The 12,005-nt window shown below is 43.5% G+C and overlaps 1 protein-coding gene across 3 annotated transcripts in view; it reads left to right on the top strand.

Moving 5' to 3' along the window:
- The window catches only part of SPHKAP (SPHK1 interactor, AKAP domain containing), a 77,559-nt gene extending 68,545 nt beyond the window's left edge, over nt 1-9,014 (top strand). For 2 of the 3 annotated variants that reach the window (XM_035133407.3, XM_060274525.2), the window contains exons 8-11: nt 641-823; nt 4,328-4,380; nt 4,463-4,647; nt 6,509-9,011. In XM_035133407.3, coding sequence (XP_034989298.3) covers nt 641-823; nt 4,328-4,380; nt 4,463-4,647; nt 6,509-6,652 — 565 coding nt within the window. In that variant the 3' untranslated portion in view covers nt 6,653-9,011. Of the gene's footprint in view, nt 1-640; nt 824-2,682; nt 2,770-4,327; nt 4,381-4,462; nt 4,648-6,508 lie in introns of all 3 variants that reach the window. The other variant, XM_088669089.1, reaches the window with a different exon arrangement.
- Nucleotides 9,015-12,005: the final 2,991 nt, after the last annotated feature.

Raw genomic sequence — 12,005 nt, 5'->3', positions numbered from 1 at the left:
TTTATCCCTTTTCCAATAAGCTGGTGGTGGCTGTGGATTCTGAGGTGTGCTGCCCTGCACATTTCTTCTTTGAATTCCAAAATCACACAGACTTGTGACGGCTAAAGAGCTCTAGGTTTCATATTGTGCGCAGATTTAAGACTATGGAAATACTCAAGTCACCACCCACCGCACATTAGATATTGGAGGGCAAGCATTGTTACCGAGAGAACTTCTAAAGATGAGCTCGGCTACATGCAGCAAGAAATAATGTTCCTGCTTTATGCTATGTTCCTTCCCTAGTCGTCTCCTTTTCCCTGCCCACTGAAGCACATTGGACTTTGATTGTGCCAGACAACAGATGTAGAAGGAGGATGGGTGACAGGGACCAGAAGGGAAGGATCAGAAGATGCAGCAGTGCAATGTTGCAACTTACCAGCCCCATTGGCGGCAAATTCCATATATGTGCCCCCTTTAATATCAAAAAGGCAACAAAAATCTATTAGCTGGTGGTGTTCCATGACTTGCAAAAAATAAAATAAAATAAAGAATGGTCCAAGTGGTTTGGTTGACCGATACAACAGTGCTTAGGAGCAGGAAGAATTCCCCCAGAGATTTCTCCTTGCTTTATCAGAATCTTTCCTTTCCTTTCCCCAATCAGCTTGACTATACGCAGTGATCCTGAACCTGAAGCTTCCAAGGAGGCCAAAGTGGTGGAAGAGTTTCCAGTTCCTCCCAGCAGCAGTGACGAAAGCACAGGTAGCAGCTGGTGCCAGCTGGCAAATGACGAGGACAATCCTGAGGATACAAGCAGCTATTTGCAACTCAGCGAGAGATCTATGAGGTAACCACATGCCCCTTTTGAGCTGCAAGGGGTATAATCACCAACATAAATGTTTTGATTGTCATTGGCTCAGAATGAATGTAGCTTGAGTGTGTCCAAAAGAGGACTAGCTTTCATACAGTGCTGCAGGAGGTCTCATTAAGTATTTGGAAACCATGGAAAGAAATTGCAACCCAACCCTAAGCAATCACTTCCTGTTCCTGCAAGGATAACACCATCTGAGAAGCTAATTTGAGTCAATCATGGCTCATTTGTCAGTTCCATCTGAACAGGCACATTTTTTGTGCCTGTCGTTTGGGTCATTTACATCTAACACTGTTGTATTGAGTTCTCGTTCTCTATTGGCATGGACACGATTGAAAACTAAGGACTGGACAAATTACTGTACCAGAACTTCTTTCATTCTTTCCTAACATCTAAGTATTATCATATCATTGCAAGCTCTTAGAACCAACAGTACAGTTTCAAGATGGAAACTGTAGGTCCATATAGATTTGTTACGATCTTGAAACTGGATTCAGTAGAACTACTCAGTCTGTAATGAGAAAAGCCCTGGAGAATCCAGTTCTCTTTGGGCAATTTGCCTCATTGCTCATCAGGTGTTTCTGACTACTCAGATCTAAATCTCTGCTGTCACTGCAGCCTAAACATAATTGCCAGATTTACCACCACTAAAAGCCATTAGTTGGTTGAGATCTCACTACTATAGGTCATCTGTTCCAAGAAGTCATAAATGAGTTGAAAATCGCTATTGAGATCTCACTGTTGTTTTCAATCTTTGCATGATATGACTCACAGCCAGTGTGGGTGTACTGTTTATAGTGCCAGTGTAGGGCTTATGGGACCAGGCTTCAAATCTCCACTTGGCCATGAATGTGACCTTGGGCCAGTCACTGCCTCTCAGCCTAACCTACCTCTTAGGTTGTTGTGGGGATTAAATAAGGAGGCGGAGAACCATGTATGTTACCTTGTGCTCCTTGGAGAAAAAGATGAGATATAAATGCAATAAATTGATTTTTTTTAAAAAAAATCTTGTGTTTGAGGCTAGAGACAATAAGAGACGACAAATTATAAAAACACAGCAAGACATCAAACATTAAAAATTTTCCCTATACAGGGCTGCCTTCAGATGTCTTCCAAAAGTTGTATACTTGTTTATCTCCTTGACATCTGATGGAAAGGTGTTCCACAGGGCGGGCACTACTACCAAGAAGGCCCTTTGCCTGGTTCCCTGTAACTTCACTTCTTGCAGTGAGGGAACTGCCAGAAGGCCCTTGGAGCTGGACCTCAGTGTCCAGGCTGAACGATGGGGGGTGGAGGCACTCCTTCAGGTATGCAGGGTCAAGGCCATTTAGCACTTTAAAGGTATAAGTGTACTCAACATTATCTCTGGCTACACTGTGATGAATCTTAGGGTTTTACATAAATATGGCAACCACTTGATGACACAGTATCAAGTGATAATTGGCATATATGTGAAGCAGCCATTATGACTCAAATACCACCAAATGTTCACGTCCCCTGACATCACTTTCAGGACAACATGCTGCCAATCGTCAAGTGATGAGACATCAAGTGATGTAACGAGACTTTACATAGCATGTTTTGCTCTGAGCTGAAATGATTCTTTCTCTGTCAGTTCATAGCACCAGTAGATGTGTAACTGTTGTGTATTGTTTGACTAAATACGTCCCCATCTTTTGTGTTGCTGGTAACAAATTGCTGAGTCAGACAAGAACTGTGTGCCCTTGTTCTGAGGAGCAGAAAAGCAGCCGCTCTGTCCGCCGCTTTGCTTAACAATGTCTTCAAGTGCATGCTGGTGCAGACTGGCATTAATACTTAAATTTTTGCATCGTCAGCAATGGCAACAGCAGTACCACTAGCAGTCTTGGCATTATGGACCTGGAAATTTATCAGGAAAACATGCCATCTTCTCATACAATTAAGTAAGTAGCTGCTAAGGTGACCTCTGATCTTGGGAAGTGCTGCTCCATTTCAGCTGAAAACCATTCACATCATCCAGAATGTGCCAAGCGATTCCTGTGCCTCCATTATTCATCCAGCTGCTCTCCTTTCTTGCTGCCACTTTAACTCCCATCAGTGATGGTTACAATACAAAGTTAGTTATTTCCATTAAGTGGTGATCAATTATTTCCATAAAGCGGTGTCCACATTTTCCAGTTGCCCACATTCACACTTGGTTTCATAGTGTGCTCCAAAGTGCAAATTAGCTGCACTTTGCCCTCATTCTCTAAATATACTGTTGCAAACGCAAGGTGTGAATTCCCCCCCTGAAATGTTAGAAGCCAGCAGTTTCAGTTACAGGTTCAGTAATTGCTATCTCTGGCAAGCAGCCATTTCTTTCTGATATAAACAACTGCCTACAGCAAACACGGGCCCTGGTTGAGCAGCACATTTGTGTTTATTTCGAAGGTTTGTACCCCACCTTTCATTCAAATGATTTACAACAGGTTGTAATATAGATGTAACTATAAATCTCACGCACATGCACAGCCCAGCAACCTTTAGTTTTCTAGCTAATGGACCAGGGCCAGAACATGCTTTCCTTTGGGCATCCAGCCCCAGGAAACTAGGCATTGAATCAGAAAATTCCTTCTGGCAGGGAGAGGGGATGCAAGGTTGCGTCTCTGACCGATGGATTGGGCAAAGCTGGTCTCACGGACTTCCTTATGGGCTCTGGGCAGTGGCAGAGACCTTAGAGAGCTTGCCCTAAGGTCTGTGAACCCAGAATAAGATTAGCTGTAGTTCAGGGGCACAGCACATGATTTGCATGCAGAATGTCCCAAGTTCACCCCGAAGCTGGGGCTGATGGCAATTGTACTCTAACATTTGGAGAGCACCATTATGGCTTCATGGTACAATGGCAATGGCCTTCCCAGAGTTTCAGACAGAATCTGGAGCTGCCTCGAGCCAATCTGGAGTGGGCCCAGTTTGGTTCAAGAGTTGACCAGATTAGATGCCTCTTAGGTTCCCATTGGTTTTGCTCTAGGTTTGGTTGGCAGCTGCATAGATATTTTTGAAAGGGAAAGAACCAGAATTCCTTTTTTGGGGGGAGGGGAAGATCCCCACAGCGTTTTTGATTCTCAATGTTCCTAAAAATTATTGCAAGTCACCCTGAGCAATACAGTGGGAGGGGGTAGATACACATTTTCTGAAATAATATCAACTTGATAGCCTTAAAACTGAGTACTGATGCTTAAGTCTCCTGTCCATAAGGCTCTGTGACTAATGAGATTTTACAAGATACTTCAGAGTTTCAAAGGGCTTTGAGTTTGATACTTTGGTAGCAAATAATGAAAACATAAAAGATCCCTTAGTGTGAATGCTGATACACATACCCCAAAAGCAAGTTCATCTTAAGTGTATAAATCAAACTAGTGTCTCAGGACCCTCTTGAAATCATTTCAGCTTTCATGAATGGATGTCAGACCATGTTACAAAGTTATATACAATAATATTTTCTTGTTCTTTTTGTTTCTTAAGTGAATTAATAGAAGAAAACACACGCCACAGCAAAATGCCAGAAAAGGTAGAAGGTAAGTTGTATGTCGTAAAACAGGTGCTCATTTTGTTTTGCCTGCAAGCACTGGGAAAATGATGGTGACATTCTTTCCTCAGAATGCGCTTCTGGCTTATCCACTGGAACAGCCAATGGGCAAAAGGATCTCTTGGTGATCAACTTTGACCTGGAACCAGAGTGCCCTGACGCAGAATTGCGTACCACCCTTCAGTGGATCGCTGCATCAGAGCTTGGGATCCCCATGATCTATTTTAAGAAATCTCAGGAAAATAGAATTGAAAAGGTATGGCTCTCTGTTGCAGGCGAAAAATGATGGCAAATGTGGGGTAAGCACCCACTGACCGGCAGTATTTGAAGAACTAAGACCATCATGTTTTCTTGCCATAGGTATTATTTTAAATATCCTGCCCCACCTCTAGTATTTTTATCTATTATTATTGCATTTATATCCCACTTTGCCTGCACAAAGTTCAAGGTGACATATTATTCTCCCCCTCCCCGTTTATCCTCCCAACAACCATGTGAGATGGGGTAGCATAGGGACAGTGACTGGCCCAAGGTCATCCACTAAGCTTCACGATTGAGTGGGAAGAATGAAATACAAACCTGTGACAGAAAAGCCATTCAGGAATGACCTTATAATTTGAATGCCACTTTGTGCTACATTAAGGTATCGCAAAAACCTGTGCAGTCACAGTTGTGGGGCACAAAGGCCCATGTAAACTAGACTTGCTCTAGTATCTCAAGCACTGAGATGCATAACAGAAGTTTATTTAAACAAGGGCAATCAATGTGGTGCCCTCCAGAAGCCCTGGCCAGCATGACCAATGGTCAGGGGTGATGGAATATGTAATCTAAGGACATCTGGGTACCATGTTGGGTACCCTCAGTTTAAGCCATCTTAGCTAGTGAAATTCGATGGGATGCAAATGTTTTGTATAAATAGATACTGTGCCATATGAGCAGCAAGTGGGACTCCTGCTCCCTCTTGCCTCCAACAGGGATGGAGCAGGTACTGCACAAGGTCTTGCCTTGGATCCTATGAGCTGCTGTGTCAGGACAAGAGCTCATAGAATCAAGCCCTGGATCCTTTAAAAAAAAAGGGGGGGTGGGTGTGTGAGAGAGAGTTGTATTAGGTACAGCTGAGGCATTGTTTAGTATTTTCTAAGGCAAAATATTTGGGAATCTTCAGCAATAATTTAAGCTACATTCAGTAACAACTGCCTAAATTGTGTCCCATTATAGAAATAGCTGTCAGCTTTGCCATATGCCTCTGTAAATACTTTAACCAATTGCTAAAACACCCCAGAAAGTGATGAAACACATCCTGCCTAAAAGCCTGCCCTTGGAAGCAGCAAGCCTGGTTGAACATCTTTAAAATATGTGCTTAAGTTTAAAAGACCACATGTAAATGGCAAATTGTCCTGCTAGCTACATGTAATGTAATTTATGTAATGATGCAACACAATGAGCCTGAGGAGTAAATTTCTATAACATCGGCTGCCTCTCTTCCCCCTTCACCTTCTTCGGGAAGCATGACAATTTGAGGCTGAGCACAAAGTAACTCTTATTTGAGACTCCTCATTCCCTCTGTTCCCCCATGTTCAGGTGTGCACCCTGCAACATTTTGTGCAGAAACCACTGCATTTACTACTTGCATTGTAAATCCTTAAGCATAGCTTGCCTCCTATTCTTAAACCAAAGCTTTTTCCTCAGGACCGCTTCATACAAACATTTAAATATCACTTGATTTCTCATTACTTATTTGCTTGTCACTTGATTGACAGCTGAGTGTCACTGCTTCCAGTCACAGGTTTTGCTGTGGAGGTGACAGGAAAGATCAAACATGATTGGCCTATGATCACAGAGTTGGAAGGGACCCTGCCATCTAGCCCAACCCCCAGCAATGCAGGAATATGCAGCTGTCCCATACGGGGAGCGAACCTGAAAGGTTGGCATTATCAGCAACATGCTCTAACCAACTGAGCTGACCCATTCACACACACACAAGTCCTCACTTGATTCTGTAGTCAATTAGAGCAGTGTGTGAGCCAACCCTCCTGGATTCATATAGTTACAGTGAAAAGGAGAGAACCTAATTGGATGAAACCAACTCTTATGAGTAAACATTTTTTCCCCTCCAGTTTTTAGATGTTGTGCAGCTTGTCCATGAGAAGTCCTGGAAAGTGGGCGATATCTTTCATGCCGTGGTACAATTCTGCAAACTCCATGAAGAAAACAGAGAACAGACTCCGAGCCTGTTTGACTGGCTACTTGAGTTGGGATAAGAAACCTTGTTACACTTGTTTTCATTTTTAATCCATTTTAAGTGGCAGTGATTTGTGAGTGGCCCTCTTTTTCAAAACATCAGCACATAGAACTGAGCAGAAATGCACAAACTCTGCCATGGGTCTGTTTTAGAGCTGTGCACATGAAAGAAAGTGGTGGGTGGAAAGGAAAGACCCGGAGTATACAGTTGTATCACATGGGGAACCTTGCGTTGGAGAACCTACTGTTGTAGGACGACAGGGGCGTGCGCATTTTGAATTGACATTTGTGGAAACTGGAGGAAAAACAACATCTGTTTCCCGTAATCAAACATACATACATTTCTGTCAGCTATGTGTATTGACTGACAGTGAAATCACACAGTAACAAAGGCATTTTTAAAAGAGAGAGAGAGAGAGGTTAGTATTTGTCGTTTGACTACACTAGCGGTTTGCAGAATGCCAGGCAAACGAATACGTAGGAGGATATGCCTCTCAATGAATTCTGTGTAATTATGTTTTCAAATTACTCCAGAGGAACAGAAAGAGGAGCCTGAGCTCTTGAACTGTGTCACAAAGAAGCGACATTCGCAAGCTGTTGAAATTCCTTTTTAAAAAGCTGTTAGCCATTCGGCAGGCGTATATGTTCTGCTGAAAGAAACAAAATTCAGGTTGGCAGGTTTTCATGCAGGTCTTTAAAACTCCTGATCGTGTTGTGTTCTTTCCCTGCAGTTTTCAGAGGCTCTGTGCTCCAATGTAATGCTAATATTGGGCTGCTCATTAACAGATTTGAGTCCCACACACAGCTTTACTAGCAACTCGCTGTGAGACTGTGGGCAGGTATTGGCATTTCTAAGCCTCCCCTTTCTTTCACCTGAAATGGTGATTCACATCCTTTGTAAAGTTCGTTGCAATCTGCGAATGAACAGTTGCTTTTAAAGGAATTCAACTTTACTACTCAAATTTTACAAATTGATGCTATGCAGATTTATTCAGATGCTAAGTCCCACTGAGTTCAACAAGCCTTACTCCAAGTATGTGCTCATGATTTACAATCATTTAGTCTTAACTGCTGCACTCAAATTGGTTTAGCTTAGGCCAGCCTCATAGACTGTACCTTCATAGAAAGGATGTGACTGTGAAAGCTTTTTATCCTAAAGGGGGAAACACCAAAGCAAGGAAAAAGGGGTGCCTATTAGGCAGGAATATTTGTTGAAACTGCCTCAACTATTCTACATAATGTGAAAGTTTTAAGATTGGTTCTGAAGGAACCTGGGCTCCAAAATATACTGACCTGTGATGAACTGTATTAGATGGCACTTCTGAGAACAAGTTTCTCCTTTTTCATTATTCTTTTTATACTGATAGAATCATGTGATTATCAACACTTTAAAACCAAAATTTGAATGAAGTTAAATGTTTGGGGTGCCTGTGATCTTTTTACTGCATAAAAACTTGTCTGATTGTCAGTGTATATCCCCAATACCCTGATTTTCAAATAACTAGTAGTTTTTGCACCCATACTTAAAACATTCTTTGGCTTTGGCCAAAAAGACTGCTTTTAATTTAAAGTCAGGAAAGGGAACTGTGTTGCAATAAAAATCTTCAGCTCATTACCCACCAAATATCTCTATTCCAAATTGTCAATATCCTTTACTAGCATCTTCGCAAAGCAGCAATTCTGTCATTTGCTTTTTTGAAAAACAGAATTTCAATCGTTTGGCCATATACAGATTCTGCCTGTATGTTCCTGAAGACTATGAAAGACATCTCTTATTTTCATTAAGATAGTGTATGATTCTGTAATGTGTCCGAAAGTAATTTATCTTTTTACACTATTTTTGCAGTACTTTAAAATAAAATTATTAAGAGCCATAATTGTCACCATTGCTTCTGTTAAATCCACTTCCACACATGCCTGTTCTTTCGCAAAGGTGACATTTGCCAGCATATTAATCTAAGTGTTCAAGCAACTTTGCTGACTATTACTCCACAATACATGTAGAGGAGTAAAGGTCGTGGTTAATAATAGAAAGGCCAATTTATACTGCAAGTACTAGCTTTGGCTGAACAGCACCTGGGTCCACTCTGGAGATGTGCCACAACCCAAAAAGCTTCTCAAGACCAGTGTGCACTCAGGACCTCTTAGAAAACAGTAATAAAGGTATGGAGCATTATAGATTGAAATTATACTGTTGGAAAGGTTGTTTATTTTTAGACCAATTCCGGTTAGTTGTGTGTTACACAGACGTTTTGCGGTGGTAGAATAAATGTTTACAAGCACAAACAACATAGCTAACATATGAAAGTGTGATGCAATTCCTTTCTGTATGCTACTTTTTAGTACTGCAGCCTGACTTGAAATAAATTTATGTTAACAGTCTGTGTCCTCTTTGCCTTTGTAAAACCTAATTTTGAATTAGCCTTTCTACACAGTAGAGAGGACATAAAGTATTTTCATATAGCAGCTCAGCAAGAAAAAGGATCAGTGTGTGACATCAGACAAAAAGGTATTTTACAAAAGTTCTGAATTGCTGTGAAATGCATTCAGTACAAGCTGAAGGGAGTACATGGCGTTGGAATGCCAACATACCCTAAAGGCTTCTGTTTTCAAAGCAGCTGGTCACCTGTAGCTTGAAGATTGACGGAAGGCCTGTAAAAGTACATAATCCAAAGCACAAATATCTCATCATTTAGCAGGAGCAGGCTATGAGACCAGAATTCTTAATGTATGGATCAAATAGGAAGAAAAGTAGGCTCAAAAATGTATCCCAAAAGAATACTTCTGATGTGTGCCTTCATCTGAATTGGACGCCAAAGAAATACTGAACTGCTCTTGGAGTTTTAATCTTAAATGGATAGACAAACAAGCTTTTAAAGAAGGAAGCAGGGAGCATTTGAAGTTTTTTCTTTTTTAAAAGAATAGTGAAATATCAATTAATTTTTATATAAAATTAAATCCATATAATTCTAGATCAAAACTGCACAGCTTGTGTCTCAACAGGCCCACCAAACATAGCAGCTTACTCAGGGGAGGCTAATTTGTAGCCCTTAGGTGTTATTGTACTGCAACTTGCATGACCACTAGCCATACTGGCTGGCACTGATGGGAGACTTAGTTCAGTGACTTCTGAACTCCTGCATTAGGGGTTTCATAAGCCTGTTTTATGTGGGGCAGCAAACTCAAAGTTATTAAACACCCCATAGTAAGTTGTTGGTGGACTACACTTTATGGACCTCTTTAAGGTACCGTGTTTCCCCTTTTTTAAGACGTAGTCAGAAAGTAAGCCATGGCAGCATTTTTAGCATTAGTGAGATCTAAGACACCCCCCGAAAATAAGACATACCTCCATGCGAGACCGCCGAGTGCCCCAGCCAGCCAGAGGGGCCTGGAACCGGCTGCTGTTGCTGCAGAGAACGCATGGAGCGCCCTGCAGCGCCTGGCCTCTTCTTTTCTTTTCTTTTTTTGGGGCTGCCCGAGGCCTGCCGCCCCGCCACCGGAACCGGCGGCTGCAGAGCGGAGCGCTCCGAAGCGCCGAGCGCTCGGAGCGCCCTGCAGCGCCTGGTCTCTTCTTTTTTTGGGGGGGAGGAGCTGCCCGAGGCCTGCCGCCCCGCCGCCGTAACCGGCGGCTGCAGAGCGGAGCACTCCGAAGCGCCGAGCGCTCGGAGCGTCCTGCAGCGCCTGGCCTCTTCTCTTTTTGTTTGGCTGCCCGAGGCCGGCGGCTGCAGAGCGGAGCGCTCCGAAGCTCCGAGCGCTCGGAGCGCCCTGCAGTGCCTGGCCTCTTCTTTTGGGGGGAGAGCTGCCCGAGGCCTGCCCCCCACCACCGGAAGCGGCGACTGCAGGGCGGAGCGCTCCGAAGCACCGAGCGCTCGGAGCGCCCTGCAGCGCCTGGCCCATTCTTTTGGGGGGAGAGCTGCCCGAGGCCTGCCCCCCGCCGCCGGAAGCGGCGGCTGCAGAGCGGAGCGCTCCGAAGCGCCGAGCGCTCGGAGCGCCCTGCAGCACCTGGCCTCTTCTTTTGGGGGGAGAGCTGCCCGAGGCCTGCCCCCCGCCGCCGGAACCGGCGGTCTGCAGCGCCGAGCGCCCGGAGCGCCCAGCAGAGCTGGGCGGAGCGCCGAGCCAGCAGCCTGCCGCCTCGGTGCCGCGCAGAGCGCCCAGCAGCACCCCGAACCAGTGGCCTGGCCCCTCCGAGGAGGCCTTAAGGTACCGTACAAGACATCCCCTGAAAATAAGACACCGTGTTCTTTTTTGAGTAAAAAAAGTTATAAGACGGTGTCTTAAAAAAGGGGAAACACGGTATTGACATTTTAAGCCATCTCTGCTAATGCAGCTGCACCTCACAATGCTGATCTAGTCCATCTGAGTTAGAGGAGGTAACATTTCTGATCCAGAATAACAGGTGCACGTAACAAAGTGCAAGTAGAGCTGGATCAGAAGAGAATTGTCAAAAAGTGGGTTCACCAAAACTCATGCCTGAGGCTCTAGCAATGTAACTCTGAGTTAAAGGTTACCTCGCCTCCAATAGGGGGACTTAAATACTGTAAATGCCAATAGCTTCAAAATATTGTGAAGTCTGCAACAAAAGTTTTCTTTCTCAGGAAAAGTATCTTTGCATATTTCTGAAAAACAAAGCTACACTTTCCAGAGCCTAAAGGTATTGTGCATTGCTCTGTAGCAAATACCAGTGCTTTGCTTCATAGCAGATCACACCTAGCACTTCTGCAACCTTCATGGGAGGTAAACCATGCATAATATCAGAGACTCCTTAGGATAAAGCTGAACAGAGAAGTCAGGCTAGCTAGATTATATTTCAGTTCAGTTGACATTTTCAGGGCAACACAGCAAATAGGCTCTCATACTGGGGACACTAAAAAATTCAAAAACATTTCATGCCAGTACCAAAGCAGCATCAGGATATTCAGGTATACACACACATGCTGAGACAACTTACTTTAATCACTTACTGCAATTAAGAGGACAAACATGATTGGAGAAAAAAAAGGAAATGGATGTGAAATGACAGGATGAAAAGCTGTGAACTAATCATCAACAAATCATGGTTCATACATTCGCAAAGGCTTGATTAAAAAAGTGTGAGCCCCTCTCCTCTATGGTGCAAGCTGCTTCTCCAGTGTGGATCAGACAGACCTCTTATTGAGGCCCAATTCATGTAATTATTTCTGCTCAAAGTGGCAGATCACATGAGCCAGGCTTCTCTGAGATTGGGCACTCAGTTCACAAGGGAGGGGTAGGACTTTTGCAACTTGACACAATAATACCACTCCCAAGCTAAATGCTAGAAAACCCATGCAGTGTTTTGCACTCCAGAACCTAGATAATATATAATATTTTATTCATATAGCACAAAGGAAAAGG

Source organism: Zootoca vivipara, chromosome 5 (genome assembly GCF_965207765.1).
Source record: "Zootoca vivipara chromosome 5, rZooViv2.hap1.1, whole genome shotgun sequence".
NCBI classification, from domain to species: domain Eukaryota; kingdom Metazoa; phylum Chordata; class Lepidosauria; order Squamata; family Lacertidae; genus Zootoca; species Zootoca vivipara.
This window is presented reverse-complemented; position numbering and strand designations above follow the sequence as displayed.